The 21,708-nt window shown below is 45.0% G+C and overlaps 1 protein-coding gene across 6 annotated transcripts in view; it reads right to left on the reverse strand.

Moving 5' to 3' along the window:
- Window positions 1-21,708, reverse strand: part of Trio (trio Rho guanine nucleotide exchange factor) — a 285,845-nt gene that overhangs the window by 142,804 nt on the left and 121,333 nt on the right. For all 6 annotated transcript variants that reach the window (XM_027400059.1, XM_027400058.1, XM_027400060.2 and 3 more), the window contains exons 8-10: window positions 14,203-14,334; window positions 8,363-8,593; window positions 1,293-1,415 (exon numbers count right to left, since the gene is read on the reverse strand). In XM_027400059.1, the coding sequence (XP_027255860.1) occupies window positions 1,293-1,415; window positions 8,363-8,593; window positions 14,203-14,334 (486 nt within the window). The remainder of the gene's footprint in view (window positions 1-1,292; window positions 1,416-8,362; window positions 8,594-14,202; window positions 14,335-21,708) is intronic.

Raw genomic sequence — 21,708 nt, forward strand, 5'->3', positions numbered from 1 at the left:
TTTCTATACCTCCCCCCAAAGCTGTACGCTTATTTGGAAGTGATTTTTTTCTTTACATTTTTTGGGGGTTATTAAAAAATGCCAACGAGCCTGCATAAGGCCTCTTGCTGCCCTCAGGACTCATCTAGTGTCTTTAGCTTTGTGTGACTCTTGATTGCCTCCTACATTTATCTTTTGCTCAGACAGTAATCCTCTAAGCTACAGATATATTTACCTATCCCTTTGCTGACTGCTGACGGCATCCTCTAGATATTCTTTTTATTCATTTAGTCCATTCATTCACACAGGTAGCTGCTGAACACAGACACTTGCTAGATATGGTTGTAGGTGCTCATTATAGGAAGGGAACAAAACAGTGCCTGCTCTCGTGGGCTTCGGTTCCAGGGACACTTAACATTACTCCATCTGAAGTCAATGCTTGTGGTTCTCCGAGAAGCGAGGGAAATTACAATCTCAGTGCTTATTTCGTCCCCCTAAGGGACAACAATTCAGGCAGGTGCAGCATCCAAGGGTTCAAACATCTTCGTATCAGGACAGATTCATCCCAGACTCCAGCATCTGTGACCGCTGTCCTTCTAACAGATGCCATTTTCCACTTCTTGTTTGTAGTACTTGGTGATATTCTACAATTACCACAATCTGTCTGAATTGCATTTGTACTACTTAGGTGACTTCTTTTGTCTGGGGGTGGGGTTGTTAGTTTGAGACAGAGTCTCTCTGCATAGCCCTGGCTGTCCTGGATCTCATTATATAGATGAGGCTGGTGTCAAACTCAGAGATCTCCTTGCCTAAAGGCATGTGCCCCCTACTCAAGAGGCTTTCTTCCACCTCCTTCCTTCAGTGTGACTTTCCAGATCCAAGAGGCATAGTGCCTGTCATCATCACAGCCATCACTGGCACTGCACAGATCCTGGGCTCTGAGCACCCTCCTCTCCTGGCTCCACCTTCCCAAGCACACAATTAACAAAACGAGAAAGGACAAGCTGAATGCTAAGCCTGACACTGCAGAAACCTCAGAAGGGCTGTTGTTCTCCAGCTGTGAAGTGAAAGCCACAAACTGGCCTAATAAAAATAACAAAATCATCAAAGACAAACTTGTTTCAAAAACACTACAATTTACAGAGGGTTAACCAACTGGATCCTTTTTCTACCTTGACAGTGGTCTCTTAATGCTGAATGAATTTAAACCCACCAAACAACCTTGAACGCCTAGTAAAGGCTAAGTGGCCTCAGGTTTGTTAAAACTGTCACTTTCCAACCCAGCCACAGGGGTATTCAGGATGCTGTTGTACCTGTGCAACTTCCTCAAAGTCCTCGTGGCGTTTCTGCAAAGCTCTGGCCCGGTGAAGGGATTTGCCCACACCTGTGTGTTTGCTCAGAAATGCTTCTCCGTGGTTCTCGATCCAGTCCAGCACCTGCAGAGAAAACAGCCATATGGACAATAAACACAGTATCCACCTTGCTCACTGGTTAGGGCTATCTAGGAAAGACTCATTCCTTTCTCAAAATTCTGCATCGAACATGCTGCAAAACAAAATAAATTCAGAGGAAATGCCTGAATACTAATTTAATTCGCTTCATTATTACATTTTACTTCAACTTCTCTACCAGGACAGTAAATAGCTTTTATATTAAAAGTGCAAATTGTTCTATGTATACACATCACATGTAATAATGATTAAATTAAATCTCACCTTATCAGAGCCACCAAACTGGGTATTGTGTGAGAGGATAGATATGGGGCTGTGCTGACCAGTTCACATTTTTAAATGGTTCAGAGCCTCACAATTCAGGTGATTCAAGCTTAACTATGTAGATAAGTGTTTTGCTATCTTTTTATAAGACTCCAAACACAGAAGAAAACACAGCATTAATATGCCACAGTCCTGCACTTGGAGGATAATTCATCACATAAATTGTGAGGTGTTACAGCAGCTAGACTTCCCATGAACTCAACCGGAGTGCAAGCTGGTGTTTTGTCCTCAAGGCTGGGACTTTAGCAGCACAGCTCACTGGTTCCCGCACCTGAGAAATCATACAACACTAACACTATGTAAGAGAATACTTAGATCAGATATACACTTCATCTCTGGTGGAGAGTGGCAGAAAAACAAGCAAGTGATCTCTTTGTAAATGTTTGGCAGGACATTACAAATACATCACAGACCTTTGTTAGTATACAGCTAAAAACAGCACATGTTTGTGACTATGGTACTGTCTTATTCTGTTAGGTTACTGTAACAAAATACCTTGGACCGGATAATTTATATGACAGAAATGTCTACTTATAGCTCTGGAAACTAGAAAGTTCAAGATTAAGGTGCCAATACCCAGTGAGGACCTATTGCTCGGACTGTGGCTTCCATGGGTCCTCGCACAACATAGGAGCTAAACAAACTCTCCCAGGCCCCCTTCCTAAAGGCATTAATCTCACTCATGAGAGTTAAGTCCTTGTGCTAACAACTCCCAGAGGTCCTGCACAGTGACATCACTGTACTGTAGACAACATTTCCATATGTAGTTTTAGGGAACACAAACACTCAAGTCAGATTACAGCAGGTGCCCAAGTACACAACTCAAAATACTCTGGGATGGAAAAAGAAATAGGGCATATTCAGCCAATACAGTAAGTAGTTTGGGAGTCCCTACTAATGTCAAAATAAATCAGGCTTAACTGTTGGTCTACAATGGCTTCGTTCTAGTACTGTCAACTGGACTGACATACTATCTGGACATCTAGAAAAATGAGTCAGCGCATGCATGGTAAGGCCAGTCTGCTGTCCATCGCTCCATACCTGAGGGCCTGACTAAGCTTCCCTTCTGCACAGCAGAGGTCTATTCCACATAAATCAGATGGCGGTGAATCTTAGGAAACCTCCAAGACCCTGTAAACATCATTTTGGAATTGTGAACAGCCATGAGTAGAGCAGACTGGGGCTGGGGGAGTAGAAGGCAAGCCTAGGCGGTGGGTACCCCAGCCAGGGCTATGCACTCCTCTTGTTCTTGTAAGTCTGGGTGGTTTTTCCTTTTGACAAGGGCAGCTCAGGTTAATGTGTTTGTGGAATTACCATCATCTTACACACATGCATTCGAAGTCTTCAATTTAAACACAAAAAGACTAGCAAGTCAGGGAACTGTATCACCTCAGTCCAGCCAGCCATTTCTGATCAGAGCTGTAGCCAACTGTTGTTAATTCTGGGCTAGGATACCAGCCCCATAAACAAAGCTGGTTCAGGGCTTCCCTTGCCCCAAGCTGAAGACCAAATCGAAAGTTTTTGTTTGTTTGTTTACTTTTTCCTGAGTGACCTGGCTCAGACACAGAACAAAATATCTAGGGAGCGTACACCATCTTCAACTGTGCAGAAGGCAGGATGTGAGCATCTTTCCTGTCCACTGGTGCCCTCTAGTGGACACACATGACAACGCCAAGGTCAAGGCCGAAAATAGTAAGGTATCACTTAAGACACTGAAGCTAAAGGAGCAGAAAACTGCTAATGGCTTAACCTGACTCCTTCCATAATGAAATGGACATCACTGAATAATGACAAGGTTGACCATGATGGTGGCAAGTGCGCTTCTATGGACTAACAGTCATCTTGCCGCCGGAGCACCTGCTGTCGAAGCTGGTCTGGCATACCACTGTGCATACAGTAAGCACTGGTTCTTCCAGTGAACGACAAAGAAGGACAACTGTCGTTTTCATTTAATAGAGGCAGTAGGGTCTTGATTACTTTGTTGGAGTGAACCAGGAAGTCAGCCTCCCAACCCTTTTCTTAAGCTTTGGTTATGGCCTCTTGGTTGGCACAGCTGATGGAAAGGCAGGAAGGAGAAGAGCTGCACTCCTGCACTGGAGCAATTCAGAGCACTGGGGAGAAATGGCACTGCCAAAGTAGACACCCCAACTGGGTTAGGGCCAATTAGTGAGCACCCAGGACAAGCTCTAACACTTTTCTCTTCTGCTCGGGAGACAGGATCCCGGTCATCCTAAAACACACACACACAATCTGTAAAACACCTTTCAGAAAGAAGGCTCCACTATGTAATGTTTGCCAGGCTGTGGATTCATCTCTCTCAGTGATTACTACTTTAAGAACTTGTGAACAAACATGAAAAGCTTGTCACACACCCTTGGGTGTGTGTGTGGGTTTAGAAACACTTGGATGAGTTAAGGTGTCCAGACTCCATTGCAAATGCCACACATCACATGCTCTATTCTTTCTAAACTGTGAAAAGTTGTGGGCTCTAAAATCTCTATCTGTTCCCCAAGGTGCAGTAGTATAGATGTTCATCATTGCCCCCTTTAAGCTAGAGACAAGGCTCCAAGAGGTGACCTCTAGAGAAAAACTTGAAATGTAGGCTTGTAGTACATGGTCTTAGACATCACCACATCATATGGTGGGCTGCAAAGTCTGTCTGGAAGCTGAGGAGGCATTTTTTTTTTTAACTGGATTTCCATCTCTAATGATGCTTCTATAAAGTGGGCAAAAAATCTGATGTTGCCTCAGGAAAAACACACCAAGCTACGTTATTTAAGGTAATCCTGAACCCTCCCCCAAAAACAAATCCAGATAAAGAACATAAGGACTCATCCACTTCAGCAGTGTGTGTTGTGCTCAAGTGTGTTCATGCATGAGTTTTGTTGGAGATGAAGTCCAGGGTGCGTGCGTGCGTGCGTGCGTGTGTGTGTTTGTTGTATGGCTAACATATACAAGATGGAGAACACTACCTGTGGGCTATACTCCTACCCTTGTTTTAAGGACACAATGTATAGTTAGTGCATAATGGTGTTTCCTTTTATGAGAAAGCTTTTCACTATGCAATCCAAATTGTTCTTGTACTCACTGTGTAGCCGCAGGCTTGCCTTAAACTAAATGGTGACTACCCTCCACCTCAACATGCCAAGCTAATAGTGTTTTCTGTACTATTAGTGGAACCTTCTTCTAAGTCACATTTTATGGACATAAAAATAAAGACAGCATGTTAATTTTGCCCTGTGTATGGTCTTAAGGCCTTTGGAAGGTGCTGGAATATACTATGGAAGACTAACCAAAGCGGGGACTCTATACAGCTATGGGGAAGTTGCTGTCCACGGTGGGGTGAGAATTTCTGGTGATGAAGTTGCTTTGGGGTTACCCATGCTCTTTAGGTAGTACAATAAACTCACTGGTTCCCCAAGGTGCAATCATACTTTAGGTTGTTGACAGTGTCCTTATCTTGTCTTGACAAAGGCCACATCTGTTTCTATCTCTCCAGGGAAAGAGCTCACACAACAAATGTACTACCTCAGTAGGTCTCAGAGCACAGGCCAGAAAGGAGGAGAAAGTACTGATGAGAAGAAGACTAAAATAGACCAGATTTGGTCAATCAATTTAAAAAGTTTTCTGATTGTTTTTTTCTGACAGGGTTTCACTGTGGTGCCTAGACTGCCCTTCATCTCCTGGGCGCAAGTGATCCTCTTTCCCCAGACCCCTGAGTAGCTGGGACCATCAGCGAACACCACTGTTCCTTACTTCCTGACTGTGACAATCTATGATAGCACAGCACATGCTTGGAAGGAGCTCTTCCAAGAGCTAATTTCAGAAGGAAGCTCTCACAAGAGGCTGCCCAGAGCAAACAGAGGCTTTTGAGGGAGCGGTCTCTCTGCGTGATGAACATCTAATGGTGTGGCCTCCCTCAAGAAAGTAGATATGCAGGGCCATGTACCTCATTGCATTGGGATAACTGAATCCCGACAGTCTAAGAGCTGGGCAAACTGGGTAAAAAAGGAATCTGAGAGCTTCCTGCTTTGGATGACTTCCATGACTGTGATGGGGCAGCAAACACCATTAGCTTTCCATAAAAATGAAAGTGTAGGCTTAAATGAAAACACTGCCAAGCAGTAAGACAATTGTCCATTATTTAATGCAAATATACGTTCCATGAGGGGTACTTGATAGGAAACAGAGGAAATGGAAATGTATCTCACGTGACTGTCAGGAAATGTGGTGAAGGCCTCAGTGAAGCTCCGAAGGCAAAGGTAAGAGCAGCAGTAGCTAGCACTCGTGTGCTGGGTAATCCTGCAACAACGAATCCCACTCCCCATGCCCTGTTCTTTGCATAAGATCTAAGGCCCAGACCAACTCCCCCTGACCACACCCCTTCCTACCACCCCAAACTGCTTCTGTACAGAAATTATGGAAAATTAACCACTAAGCCAAACTCCCCAGCCATTTCCCTGTGACCTAGTTCCCTGGGTGCCTGCAACTGTCTGGCCAGTGTTCTTGCAAGGAGTCTCTTCTCTTCTAGGAGGGTTGCCAGCAGGAAACCATAATCATTCAGTGTCTACACAGGGAAAGTTCTCTATTTCTTTTTTCTGCACAATAGCTGCTGATGTTTTTTCCATTACCCCAAACAAAATGTATGGAGTCACTAACTGGCTCATTATATCCTGATAGATTATTTTCAAATGTACAAATCTGTCTTCAGCTAGTATCTTTCTAAAATGCTGCTCTAGTTTGTTTTGTTCATTTTGTCTCAGCTTACCACACCCTGCTTCATGCGACAAAAACTTCTGTTACCCATCTCTTGAGTTCTTCAGAAGATTTTTGGTTTTGCTATCCTACTAGCAACACATTTGTCTTGATTAATTTTTCTAGTTTTTAGCTTTGGTGTCCCATGTCAAACCTACACAGAAATTTCCTGTTTTCATTAACAGGTCCAAACCTTTACAAGTCAACAAGAAACATTCCCCTTAGTGGCAATATTTGTTTCTGTGGCATGTCAACAGGAGTTGACAATATCTGGTGTGTGGTTGGGAAACACTTTCTCCTCCTGATATTCAGCCCAATATTCTGTAAATGCTGGCTTGAATAGGGGAGCTCAGAATTATGGCTGTATCCCACATTATATGTGCTGTTTTCAAATTCTGGTACAGTAAGTACTTGGTGCCAGATCAGACAACTGGACCCTGATGCTCTTCTGAAGGGCTTCCTTCTCGGTGCCTTCCCCAAGCCTACACAATTCCAGCCATTACTCCCATACCACAAGAGTCTCATCAGCCAGAAAAAGAGACCACCCTGCTGCTGCTTTCTCGGGGGAGAGGGGCCCTGTTGCAAAGTGCATTGGCTCACAACTGTGTCACCAAATGAGATCCCAGGGGTACGAGATGTACTTAATCGGTTAACTGTCCTGGTTTGCAAGTATTTCTGAACAATTTGTGCTTTCACCTTGTGGTACTCATTCCCTCATACGGCCTCTAGGAGGCTAGTTCAACCCTGCTTTCCATTCTTCCCCGAATTTAAAAAAAAAAAAAAAAAAAAAAAAAGTACTAAAAGTATCAGAATGCTCATTGCTGAGGCATTTTATATACATGGTTTCCGGAGAACTCAAAAACAACCAGAAACAGCACAGTAGGTGGAAAGTAAAAATCACAGAACTCTTGCAAGCATCGTGACCTCACTAGACTTGCACTAAATGACATCCACAGGGAGGATCTTGTATCAGAATGCTGTCTGCAGTGCGACTCCCCAAAGTCCCAGTCCGCCAAGCAGAAACCCACTTAACTCCCAGGTGACTCCTGGGAATGTGACAGCTCTGAACCTGCCCGACTGTGCACAGGGGCAAACTGGTGTCAAAAAGGTGAGAGGTCTGAATGCCTGGCTGTGCACAGGGACACACTGGTGTCCAAAAGGGACAGAGGTCTGAATCTGCCTGACTGTGCACAGGGACACACTGGCGTAAAAAGTAGAGAGGTCTGACTGACCCCAGGGCACCCACTGGGGTTGGCTTCAGGCCAGCCTTTGGGATGCTAGCACTGCATGTACACAGTTATCTTTGTCCCCAGGACTCACACACTGTTAGGTCAACTTCCACTGGTTTCAGGGCAAGGATGTGAGATAATTATTGCCATAGCTATATCATATTTTGCAGGCTCCCTCCCCAGTCTGAGTCCTCTTCAGTCACAGACACTGCAGGCTGAGGGCACCAACCTACCCTGTTTTCTACCACCAAAGTCACACACACACACACACACACACACACACACACAAAAAAAAAAAAAAAAAAAGATGCTGACTAATCAGAAATGGAGATCCATAAAAGTCCACTTGACACATTTCTAAGCACCTACTATGTACCATTTGTGGCACTACCTGACTTAGAGGAACAACAGCCACATTAAAAAATAAAATCAGTATTATTCTCACAAGTCAACCAAAGGGAGAGGGAGAGGACAGGACAGCAACATTCATCCCAGATGTCAGCACAGCAGAGTAAGTGGACGAGAGCCACACTGAGAGCATCAGGTCATAGTCAGAAGCTGGAAACCCCACCCTCACTGGGCAGGAACCAGGGCTAGCGCTCTGCAAAGGGCGTGGGCACCCACCTGCTGAACGTCCTGCTGGAAGACACAGAGCTGCAGCCTCTGGTGGAGCCGCACCTTGCGGTGCTGCCAGATGTTCTCCAGCTGGCGCTGGTGGTGCAGCACCTCATGGATGACATCCAGGACATGGTGCACAGCCTTGGAGTAGTTGGCGGAGGCTGTGAGGGAATCAGAGCTGCCGGGAGTCAGGGGACGCTGGAGCTTGTCAAGGAGAGACTTCCCATCCTGGCTCACCTGCTCACAACACACGGGAGAGGTTATTCAGCATGTACACTTTGCCCAGACTGCAGGCAGACCCTGTGATCAGGTGCACGTGTGTTTGCACACAGCCACATGCAACTACAGGTAAATAAAATAAAATGTAAAACAATCCATCCATTATCCAGTGACATCACAGAACCAAAGGCGATAAAACACCTTTGGTTTACAAGTTAAAACAAAGTAAACTTCCAATAGCATAAAGACAAACACTGCTCTCAATCTGCCCAGGAAACACGAATCAGCAAGCCCACTTGCTTTGCTAGGGTAACGGTGAACCAAAGCTTAAGGCAAGAATTTTCTCTAGGGTTCTTATGAGCAAATACAACAGGTCATCACAATTTTGATGCTGGATCTTAAAACCTCAGTCAGAACCAGTGATTAACTAGCACCAGGTAAAAAGTAAACTTTCTGATGGACACCAAAAGCAACTTTATTTTACAAAATTAAAACAAAACTAAAAATGCCACTTTATTTGGTATATTAACTTTAAAGAAGTAATTCTGACTGGAATGCTGTTACAGTGTTAAACTGTGGCGGTTACTTATCATATCACAATTAAATGGAAGCATTAGACTATCCACAGAAATAAGAAAAGGGGAGTAGATGTAGAAAATAAGCAGTATGTGTTCCTCAAACTTGGGATTCTTCAGATTATGAATAATTATGTCAGAGGCAGCAGGAAAAAAAATGTCACCTGGTAAGACAACATAGAGGAGTATGTACATAAGACAGGGTGCCTCTAGGTGCTCAACACTCCCAAACCTGAAACCACTCAGAGTTCTATTAAGGGAACTAACAACAGCCTAGATGCTGACTCGGACCTTGGAACGGAGGGCTCACCCAGGGGCTATACAGCCCAGTGCTGCACCACAGAGTTCTGGAACCGCTTCCTCTAATCCTCCCAGCCCTGCAGTTACGCAACAATGTAACACAGAGATCTTCCTCGCCTGCACCCAGGCCTCTGTAGGAACTGTGGACTGTTCTAATAAAGGCTTGGGACTCGGCAACTCATCTGACACATCCTTATAGCAAAATTTAAATGATAGTGACTGGGTAAGAAAGTTCAATCAGCCAGGAGATATCTGCTGCCCCCGAAGCCACTGGGTGCCAATCTGTGAGCTTCTCTGCATGACTTGGGGAAAGACCTGGGTTTCCTATGATAGACTGGGAGGCTGGGCACTCAGCCAAGGGTGGATGGGTACATAGTGAGGAACTGCCCTTTCCCCTCTCTTGTCTACCTGCAGTACCAGCACCAGTGATCCTTCGGGAACAGGATGGCCATGTTCACTTTGAGAGCCCCCTGGGCACTCAAAACGCCACAACCCCACCCCCGTTCCCCACCCCCCGCCCCCTTCTCAGGATGTACCTCCCAGATGGAACTCTTCCCTAGTGCCATCTTTAGGGCTGTATTCTTAGCAGGTCTACTTGTGTGGCCAGTCTGAATGCCTAATGTCTTCTAATGTAGAGGCATAATCTTGGACATTTATAAACCGAAATATGCTTGATCGTCAATCACCTTTTTACTGTGTCTAACCTGCATATCCACTGTTTATGTACATTTAAATTATACATGGAAGATTAAGTTACCTACACACTTTATTTCAGGTGAGTCAGCAGCACTGCTTCCGCTATACCCTAGGGTGCTTTGTCTCTTTTTGACTCGATAGTTGCTTGGAATTACTGACTTCTCACTGAACTGGCCCTACAAAGAATTCCTAAGTTCAGCTTGTCACTTGGTACAATGTAGGAATGATCCGACCCCAGCCGGGGTAGCTTGAAACCTGAGGCTGAGTCCCTCCTTCCCCACTGGAAAGAGTAGCAGAGTTCCTGAAGCAAGTCCACCCCTTGCCACTCTACAGCCCTTTACAGGAACAATTCTACTTCAGGTAGCTGGCACAGATTTGATACTTAGAAAGTATTCTTTAAGCACATTAGACAACATCACATCATGTATATTTCAGTAACTTTGAGCAATATTTCCAATTTTTTTGGAAATAGAGTAACAAATGAAAACATGCACTACAATTTTTATGAATACTGCAGCTTGGCTGCACAGAAAGATTTTAAATGGTGCACAATAACCAGAAGAAAATTAATGACAGAGGTGGTCACATGTGCAGGAGTGCACAGACAAATGAAAGAAAAACAAGACACTTCAAATATTAAAAGAGGTAACGTGAACTTGATGTTGTTCAGTGAGTGGTACAGTCTGAATAGCCTTAACTAAAGAAGCATAAGCCGCTTGAGCCGTTTCTAGGAGCCAACCAGGGGCTTTTGAGCAGCCACCCCACTGCACAAGGCAAAACAGCTGCAAAAAGAAAATCAGACTTCGTTACCAAAGAGCAAGATTTCCACAATTGTTTAAAGATCAAACCAACTCAGTTTTTGGTCTTTTCTTTGTTTTCCTGGGAATATGGGGCTATGGGACTTGACAGGCACTCAAATCACATTGTATAAAGATTAACATTCTATTAATATATGCACGAACTAGTATGTTTTGATACCTACATGAGTTGGGAAAATACAATGACAAAAGCAAACTGTAAATAAAGATAAACTTAGAATTACTATATCAAAGGTGTGTTTGCTCATAACATTTAGGGGGAAATTTATATAAGATCTCCACTGGTCTGCCTCCCAAGTGGCTCCCAATGACTAAGACAGCACAGTCTATTATGTGGATGCCGGTGAGCTGCCCTAAAAACACATCCCAGAGACCTCCTGGGGCTGGCCTAGCCTAGCACTTGGTTCTCTGCATTTCTCAGCAAGTCAGATTCTGAACTGAGAGCCCTAAAGGAAGACGCTTCCTTGCCCAGAGGATACACCTGAACTTCAATGGTCAAGGCTGTAAGACCAACAACAAACCAAAGAGCAAACAAATATTACCCTGAGAAGGGTCAGGGAAGCCCAAAGGAATGGTGTCGATCCACAGTGTTAGGAAATGACAGCGTAGACTTAAGAAAGGGGGGGCAAAATACACAAAACCACGGAACCTAGCATAAAACACTGGCTCTCCTTCATGGCTTTGTGAGATGCAAGCACCATCTGCAGGGCCTAAAGGCCACTGGCACCTTCCCTTTTTGAAGTCTGCCATGGGCATGACTTAGCCAATCTCTCCATCTGACTATGACACACGCAGGAGTAACTAAGACAAAGTAAAGCAGGCACTGAGCTTTGACAAAAGCATCTGAAGTTTCCCCACAGTTAGAGACAAATACAGACATTGTTCTTGAATGAAAAACCAAGTGGAGACAGCAAAGGAGATGGAGAGGCAGAAAAGGAAGCACCAAGGAGAGGCAGCATCTTTCGGAGACTGGAGCCCACAGGACACCCAAGGCTCTTGAAAACAAGACAAAGGACTACTTCTCAATTAGTGGCTTTGAAGCCACATTCCCAGCAGTCGCTCTGCCACTACAGAAAACTAAGAGTGGAGGTGCCACCTCTTGAGGTGCAGAGCAAGAAGCAGCATCCAGAAGTTTGACAACACTGACTGGGGGTGGGGTGCGGGGATAATCACTTAAAAAAAAAAAAACAAAAAAAAAAAAACAGAGCAGTCCAGGCGTCCTCATTTTCTGACAAGGAGAAAATACAGAGCTGAGAGAGTAAGCAGTGGTAGCTCTCAGCTTCCTAAAGAGTGGAAAGCAGAGAAGTAGGAAACAGGGTAGAAACACTATATATGTGGGAGACAGCAGGGACACAAAATGGACACAGCTGACAAGGAAAGCAGGATTCTTGCTGCCTAGTAAGGGACTGATGAGTGCGGAGGGGGCAGGTTGCCAAGATCTCTGGTGAAACTGGAGTAAAGAAACTGTGTCAGCATGTGTGTTTGCAAAACACAGGTAGAAACAGACACATGGAGAATTTTATATGTACATGTTTAAGTGTGCAAATGGAGGGGTCGGTGGGTGGGTGGACTGGATGGATGGATGGATGGATGGATGGATGGATGGATGGATGGACAGACAGGTGCGTGGGTGGATGGGTGAATGGGTGGGTGGATGGAAGGATGGATGGATGGATGGATGGATGATAGGTAGGTGGGTGGGTGGGTGGGTGGACAGGCTCAAAAAAAGTGAGACACTTGTTGGTCAAAAAGGTGACTCTACCAGATAGGAGACTGGACAACACTTGAACCATGAATGGCAGGGCTCTGTGTGTCCATTCAGCCTGCTCACAGTCACCAGGGCCAGGAGGCCTGGGCCCAAGGACACAGTGGTGTCAGCTGTCAGTGAAGCATGGCAAGGGGCCAGACTGAAACACACACTGAGTTCTCTGCAACTCGGACAGGAGTGGATGTGTTTCTGACCAAGGAAGAACTTAAACCTAGCAAGCATTTCTTTCCATGCCCAGGCTTCTGTAGGACGGCTTCACAACAGCCATCAACACAGTACTAATGCTTCCTATTAAGGAGAATGAAGAAAACCTTACAGGAAAGCAAATTTATGTAAGCAGTAGCCACTCCTACTTCTTGGAGCATCACCATTATCACAGAGGCCATCTCTACTGTGCCATGTCATGTGCTAGAGTCATTTGAGAGGAGGGAACCCCAGTTGAGAAAATGCCTCCACAGACTGAGCTATAGGCAAGCCTGTAAGGCATTTTCTTAATTAATGTGGAAGGACCCGGCCTGTGGTGGATGGTGCCATCCCTGAGCTGCTGGCCCTGGGATCTATAAGAAAACAGCTAAGCCGGCCATGAGGACCAAGCCAGTAAGCAACACTGCTCCATGGTTTCTGCATCAACTCCTGACCTCAGGTTCCTGCCATTTGAGTTCCCACTCTGACTTCCTTCAATGAAGGGGGTGTAAGCCAAATGAACCAAGCTGCTTTTGGTCATGGTGTTTCATCATGGCAGTAATAGCTATAACTAAGCCAACATCAATGTGCTTGGCCAGATAAACAAGACATGGGTGAGGATGACACTCTACAACCTATCAGCAGCTAGGTCTTAACCTGGCTATCAGTGACGTGTGCCAGAGAGGTGACAAGAGCATGGTTGATAGGAATGGCCTGCCTAGGCTCATGTAGCTATCCCACTCTACCAGCTGACCTGGCACAAGTCATGTCACCTTGATGTCTTGGTGTCCTCACTCGTATTGCAGGGACAGTAACAGTACGCACCTCAGAACAGTAACTCTGTCTAAAATCTGTACCATTAGGCGTGGTACAGAAGGGGACAGCAGAAAGTGAGACAAGCACGCATCAAGCACAATTTTAATATAGTACCTTAAAATTCACAAAGACAATGTTACACTTAGTGCCTGGCCCTTCAGGGTCTCATGACTGCTGTACTATTTGGATGTTCTGGAATCTGGAAGTGGGCTTAGCAAGTAAAAGTAGGTCACCAGGTCTAGGTATCTGAAGGTTATGGCTTGACCCTGGTTCCAGCCTCCATCTCCCTGTTAGTTTTGAGGAGCCCTGAGCCATGAACTCATGAGTCAAAATAGATCTTTGTCTATTGAATAACTACTGTTTAACAGGACCAAGAGCTTTCCCTGAGCTGCCCAAAGCCTCCATTTTCAGCTTTAGAGCCACCATTTAAACCCATCAATGTCTGGCGCGCTATGTAAAACACAGCCTTACCTCAGAATAAGCAAGGGTGATGTGCTCATAGATCCCCTGGTGATGATGAATGGCGTCTTCCAGGTCCTGCAGCTCAGAGGGAAGGTCTACCTCACCACAGGCCTTGCACCATGAGTCCACATTGCTCATGTACTTGGAGATTAAAAAACAAAAAATAAAATGATTATTGTTATCGATCACTAACCATTTAGGTAGAAAGGGGGTATGTTTGACAACATGGTTTTGATAGGTGGTGTAACTGAGGGAGAGTGTGTAAGCAAATAACAACATGGTTGGAAATCAATGCGAATGGCTGCTCTGATTCTCCTCTGGGATGTGGTTCTTGAACTCTGCCCCCAGAGACTGGAGGAGGGGCTGCTGGTGTAGGTAGCTGCCCTTAATGGAACCCTTGGAGTGTGCTGCTCATGGTCCCAGAGCAACGCTGTCTTGCCTTGTTCTCTTCAAGCTGGCTTTCCCAGTCCACATTGAAATCCTATGTTCTACCTGCCTTGTACCCCAGCAATGGTGAGAACAAGGCTACTCTTTCCCACTCCCTCCCCCACACCCCTCTCACGCCCAGAGCAGCAGGGCAGGCTTCATGGGGGTAGGGGTGGGGGCTGTCTGAAGCTTTACTTTTTCCGTATTGCATGTTTACAGGAAGACCTAGTCTCTCAAACTATTCATCTCAGGCTGGGAAGGGCAGCCTGCCTATCTACCAGCTTGCAGGAGAAACTTCAGGAGGAGGAGAGTGGTGTGGCAGCCTGGGCCACTCAGCTTGGAATGCTGACCTGAGTTCCAATCTCACCTCGCTGCCCTACTCCCCACCACCACCACATCCACCTCCGGCACTCATGAACAGTGATAAATCACTTCTTAGGGAGATGCAATCAGAACTCTTCACAGTTGAGTGTCAAAAGAAAGCACAGAAGGCCCAATTAAGGAGGCTAATTCAATTAAGCCAATAGACAGCAACACACCAATGGGTTCCACCTCTCTGAGGTCAGTCCCTCACAGGTCTCTGCTCAGCAGGGAAGGCAGAGGGTGGGTGGCTGGGAGAGGGAAGGCAGTGTGAGTCTCGGGTACAAGGAGAGCACCCTTCATGTTATTCAGGAGCTTCAGACAGACAAGTCATCCACATATCGATTGCTCATAAAAGCCTCTGTACATGCAAACCTCAGGGTCTGAAGTCAGGTCACATGGCAGTGTCACCAGACAGCCTGTGGCTTCTGGTGGCTCCAAGCAACCCTCAACCACCACTAGAACCACTAATTATTTCCACCACGACTTCTATGGCATCTTCCAGTGCTCTCCAGGCAACAGAGTCACCATAAGATTACTCCAGACCTCTCCTCCCACACATAACTACTCCGGCGTATTTTAAGTGTTTCTTGGGTAGTGTGTTCTATAAACGTCAATCAGGATAGGTCGGATGCTGCTGAGTAATCTTCAGGGCTGCTTCACTCTCTCTTCCTCCGTTTGTGCACTTAGTAGCAATTAATAAGTCATTGTAAACCCTCTTCAAATATGAATTGGTGGGACTTAGCCACCTTTATAAATAAGTCATCAGGTCCAAGTCAGCAATTAATTAGCTCATAGACAATAGCCACTGCCAAGCACCCCAAACGCAGACTTACAGTGTATTCCTAAGAGGAGGTAAGGTGCTTCTTATGGCACATGCATTAATTAGATGCTACACTAGTTCACAATTTAATGGGTAGCAGCATCAGGGGCCACGGTATCAAATTTCTATGCATTCATCTCCAATTTTTGAAACAACTAAAATTGGTACAGGACTGGATACACCCAGCATAGATTCCTGAAGTAACAAAACACTTCAGTTTTTTTTCAAGAGAAACTTCCAAGATCAATTTAAAGATAGTTTGAAATGGGCTTTTCAAGAATGGGCATGCAGAGGAAGCCAGCTCAACTTGAGCAACGACCTTCTCATGGCACTAGGTCAAAATCCTCCTCACAAGACATAACTCCTTCAGGAAAGAAACATGACACCAGTGAAGATTACAATGACATCTACATTTGGCAAAGGAACCTTAAAGCTCCCATCCAATCAACAGCAAGCTCTCCCTGGTCCCTCTTCTGCAGAATGCTCCCAGCAGCCTGCTAGCTGACTACATAATAAAAAAAAAAGTTCTTTCTTTATGCAAAACCTGATGCTGCCATGTTTCAGTTTCTGTGTACTCGAGTAGAGGCCATAATCAGTAGCAGGATGCACAGGCCAGGCTGGAACTCCAGCACAGGGAAAGGCAGAGATTCTAACACTGAAGGAAACGTTTTTAAGATTTTTTTTCCCAAAAAATTTATTTATCATGTGCTTTGGTGTGTGTGTGTGTGTGTGTGTGTGTGTGTGTGTGTGTGTGTGTGTGTGTGTATCCATCCATCCATGTAAGGGTGTCAGATCCCCTGGAACTAGAGTTACAGACAGTTATGAGCTCTCATGTGGGTGCTGGGAATTGAACCCTGATCCTCTAGAAGAGCAGCTAATGCTCTTAGCTGCTGAGCCATCTTGCTTAAGCCAGCCCAAAATGTCTGGTTTTTTTTTTGTTTGTTTGTTTTTAAGTTGCTGAACAGAAGACAAAAAGAAGTCAGATACTCTGCAAACTTGAGTCTAACGGGTAAGGGAGAAAAGACTGACACAGCTTCAAAACAAGACCCTGAACAGTTAGTTAGCAGACTAACTTATTGGAAGCATATATGTGCCTCAGGAGCTAGGGTCCTCTAGGTAATTTATTTCCGAACCCCTGCCCCCATATCCCCTTCCCACCTCCTGATGCCTCTGCTTAGTACAGGTGGTAAAGGTGACAGAGGGACCGAAACTTCCTAGACTGAAGTAGCCAATTGATACTCAGAAGGGATTTCTCCTCCTTGGAAAACCCAAGTGGTTGAAAATGAAACAAACACACTCAAGCAAAAACCCCAGAGTTCCTCTCTATGTCTCATCTCCTTTTGTTTTTGTTTCTAGCTAATTCTGTAATAGTTCACTTTGCTCCGCTGGCCATGGGTATCACAGGACATGTGAGCACTTCCATGCATGTGCCAGGGATCTAGCTCAGAGGCTCCAAACACTTTAGCCAGTTTTCCATGCAGCAAACATGTCGGTAATCACTTTGCATACCACCAGCCTATTCCTTAACATACTATTGTTTGTATGTATGTATATATATACTATATATATTTACATTATATATACTATTGTTTCCAGACACAGCTTTTCCCCTAAATCCTTCCCATTCCATGAGAATATTGTTATTACCACAAACAAAGAATTATTAAGGCTAGACTCTAAGAAAAGCATTCTCAAAGGTTTACTTACAAAATAAAATTAAGTTAAGGGATTATTCCATATTCTGTCTGCTTCCAAAGAGAAACTGAAGTGGTAGTCTATTCTTTTTAATTATTCAACTCAGAGTCGTGCCTAAATCATCCAAATGTTTATTCCACAAGAGGACAATCATGTATAAATCATTGTTCTTTGTTTTGTGTGTGTGTGTGTGTGTGTGTGTGTGTGTGTGTGTGTGTGTGTATTCAGGTGTATGTGTGTGTGTGTTCGTACGCATTTGTGCATATTTGTTCAGGTGTGTGTGCATGTGTGTTCAGGTGTGTGTGTGTGTGTGTTCAGGTGTGTGACTGCAAGTGTCACAGTGTGGGCATTGGCCTTGCTTTCCAGGGCTCCTGCTGTTCACACTTGCATACATCAGACTGGCTAGCCTGCAGGCTGCTGAGCCCCTGCCCCCCACTGCCGTCTCACCACAGGAGTTGTGGGATTAGAGATGTGCACCAATGCATCCATTACAGATGTGCACCAGTGCATCCATTACAGATGTGCACTAATGCATCCATTACAGATGTGCACCAATGCATCCATTACAGATAATGCACTAGTGCATGCAGCTGCATGTGATGCTGGGGATGGAACTCAGGTCCTCATTCTTAGGAGGCAAGGGCTTTACCCACTGTGCCGTCTCCCAACCTAATAAGAGCCACAACATTTTAACAATAAACGTTTCCTTTTTATTTGTTAATGAAAAGCGCAGTTTTATATAAAAGCAAGTTATTAATATCAATATTAATGTAAGTGCAGAGCAGCTATTCTGATGAGGACTGACTCAAGTCACAGAGCTTGATGCAAGGCCCAGGTGTAGGAGCACGGGTAAATCCTGCTCTGCAAACTGTCTGGACAGTTATGTCTCTGGCCTCATTTATTCCACAAGGCTGACTGAAGGACAGAATGATCTTTAGCCTTATTTCATTTGGTTAAGAGCTCTGCAAATATCCAAGAACTACACACCACTGGTGGTTAATTTCTTTTTGACCGTTAAGGCACAGAAAGCCATTAAAGCCATAGATGAAACAAGGCAATCTGTGTTCTAGCTCACACTATATATGCTGGCTCACACTAAAAGTGCAGCAGCAATGGAAACAAGCCTGTGGTCTAACCATACAGTTGCTGGCCACATGTGCATGTGAACGACAGAAGCAGTGAAAAATTTAATTTTCCTGAAATTCATGCTTATTTTTATTATGATTCTATTACTTAATTTTATGTAACCTTAAGTGGCTTCAATAGCCACATGTAGTGACAGGCTAGCACATGGGATAATGAGCTCTAGATTATTCTTAATACTAAAACTTGGGAGGTTTTAAAATATAGTAAATATCGATTCATTTTAATTTGTTGTTTAAAAATATAATTCCAAGAATACTTGCTATGAAATCTTCCTAACACAAAGAGACTGCCCAGAGGACATGCCATATGACCAAGCTAAGTAAAGGCAGGCCCCATAAAGTACCTACAGTAAGGTCGATAACTCTGGAGGTCGTCTTCCTGTCTACTACAAATGGATATTCTGACTCTCGACCATTAGTGAAAATAAGGGGATGGGAAAATGGGGGGGGGGGGCAAGTTTGGAAAGCACCTGTGAAACATTATTCTCACTACATTATAAAGTCATTGGTGACCACCAACACAAGAGCTCATGGAGACAGAGGTGAGAGGCTAAGCAGCTGCTTGAGGCATGTAACCCTCAGAGACACCTACTTCCATCAGCAAGGAAACACTTGCAAAGGTGCCCTCCTGCTCCTCCTGTATGTGCTGGGTGTCTGGGCACATACAGGAGAACACACAGGGCCCATTCTTCACTGCCCTTCCTAAGCTCAGCTGAGCCTCTTCTCTGGACACCTTATGTGCAGAGACCTGGAGCACTGGGAAGCTCAAGCAGGATCCCATGCATTTCTCTTCTGTAGCACAGCCTTCTAGTTCATTCTCCTTCAAATTTATAAATTACAGTCATTCATTTCCCCCAAACAAGAAACTTTCAGACTCTTTCAACTTTGCTGCATGTTTAAATTGTTTAATAGTGGAACATGGGTGAGGAAATGTCCCCCATGACATATATACTTCTAGATTACTTTTAAGTAAGCAGGGCAGCAACTAATCTCCTGGGTTTATTCACAGTTCTGAATCCCTCCATACATACTACAGACTGTCTCCCATAATGCAAGCCAGTTGCCCTGCTCCTTGTTGTGGGATGATTTTAGCTGAGCCAAGATGTGTTACATTTGTTCATGCTCAGTTTATTTAACGATTTAAGGATGTGTTACACTTGCGTGTGCTGCATTTGTTTAACTATGTAGAGATGTGCTGCTGTTTCACCTTGCCTGCTTGAGGCACCTGATTGGTCTAATAAAAAGCTGAAAGGCCAATAGCTGGGCAGAAGAGGGATAGCTCAGGCTGGTGGGGGGAAAGATCTAGGCTCTAAAGAAGAAAGAAGACGACGAGAGGAGGAGGAGAGAACAGGGCACGTCCTGAGGCAAGAAGCCAGGCAGCCATCATCTAGCCAGACATAGAGACAGCATGAAAGTAAGAAAAGGTAAAAAGCCCTGAGGCAAAAAGTAGATAAAAAGAAACAGGTTACTTTAAGTTAAAAGAGCTAGCCAGATAGGAGCATAAGCCAATAAACATCCAAAACTAATAGTAAGTGTCCATGTCATGATGGGAGCTGGTTGGTGGCCTAAAAGAAAAAGCCTGGTACAGATCCTCATGTTCCTGTCATCTCCATGTATGTTTCTGGAGCCTCCCATTCCCAATAGCAATTCATCACCTCTTGGCTCAGTGGGTTGCTACAGCCACAGCATGGCTATTGAAGATAACACAGGTGAGAGACACAGCTGCCTTTCTCTAGCAATGATATCCTATGCCCAAGTGCATCTGCTTTGTATCCTAAGGAGCCGAGGTAGCCACGGGGTCGTGGAGAGCATGCTCATTCATGTCGAAGGAGAAACCTGCTACTCCAAACCACGTTCCATGTGTGGGTTTGTTTATCCTTGACCACAGAAGCGGGTAAGTGCACGGTTAGTAAGACACCCCAGCTATGGAATCTGAAGGCCTCCCTCATTGCTTTCATGTGATGCCATTAAGATTTTTTTTCCTGTTTATATTCCACTAGCTTCTTTCCTTGCTTCACACTTTAAAGGTTTCTAGGGTTGAGATCATTGCTAATTACTGTCTTGTGCAACACAAGACTGCCCTGCTGAAATCCTGGGCAAGCTGGGGCCTCTACTTAGTTTTATTGACAACAACTGTTGTCCACAGAGGCTGGTGTGAGACAAGAAAGAAACTCTATCCTTCTCAGAGCCAGCAAGCAAATCCTTACAAAAGCCGTCTTCCCTTTTGGAGAGAGCTACACCAGTGTTTATCCTTTTAAATAAGTCACTATCACCATCCACCTCTGTTCCAACTGTCTTCACTGTGGAAGGTCCCTGTACTATGTGTCAGGGACCTGTGGAAAGGTGTTTTGTCAACAGCATACTCCCTGCAATAATGTCAGAGTCACAAGCTATCTCCCACTCTCTGCTGCCTTCCGGGGGTCTATTCAGACACCTGAACTGAGGTGTGAGGCACGTGGTGGGATCTGCAAATCCTCACTCAAACAAGATTCTGTCTAACAGCATCTCAGCCCACGAAGCCAATGTGAGGTCAGGATTGACAACACTTAATGATGGTGTGCAAACTGCCTGCCTAAAAGCCATTCCCTCACAGCCCTTGCTGGCACAGCCTCCCTATGGCTGCAGAAGGCCAAAAGGCTGGATCTACCCCACCTTTGCAGTGGGGCACCAGGAAGCTTACCAATCCTGAGCAAAGAAAGTGAATTAGTCGGAAGGGTGCTGATGTGAATGGCCTCCTGGAAATACTGGCTGGGCTACCGAGGGCTGGGAGCACCCTAAGTGGAAGCTAGTGAGAGGCACTCTACAGCTCGCAGTATTCCAATGCAGGTAATAAAGGGAACAGGAGAGAGGAGGATGGGGAGGAGGGAAAGGGAGTAGAGAGAAGACGGGACAAAGAAAAGCAGCCACTGGTTATTATTATTATAGGTTAAACAATGCTGGTGAGAAAACCTGGAATCTGAAACTTCTGAACTACCTTGTGAGACAACCTTGTGAGACAAGTATTTCAGAGCAGTTTGGGTTTCCCGAGTATCTGCAGTCTTTATCAGAACCCTGAACCCTGACCCA

This window comes from Cricetulus griseus, chromosome 2 (genome assembly GCF_003668045.3).
Source record: "Cricetulus griseus strain 17A/GY chromosome 2, alternate assembly CriGri-PICRH-1.0, whole genome shotgun sequence".
NCBI lineage: Eukaryota > Metazoa > Chordata > Mammalia > Rodentia > Cricetidae > Cricetulus > Cricetulus griseus.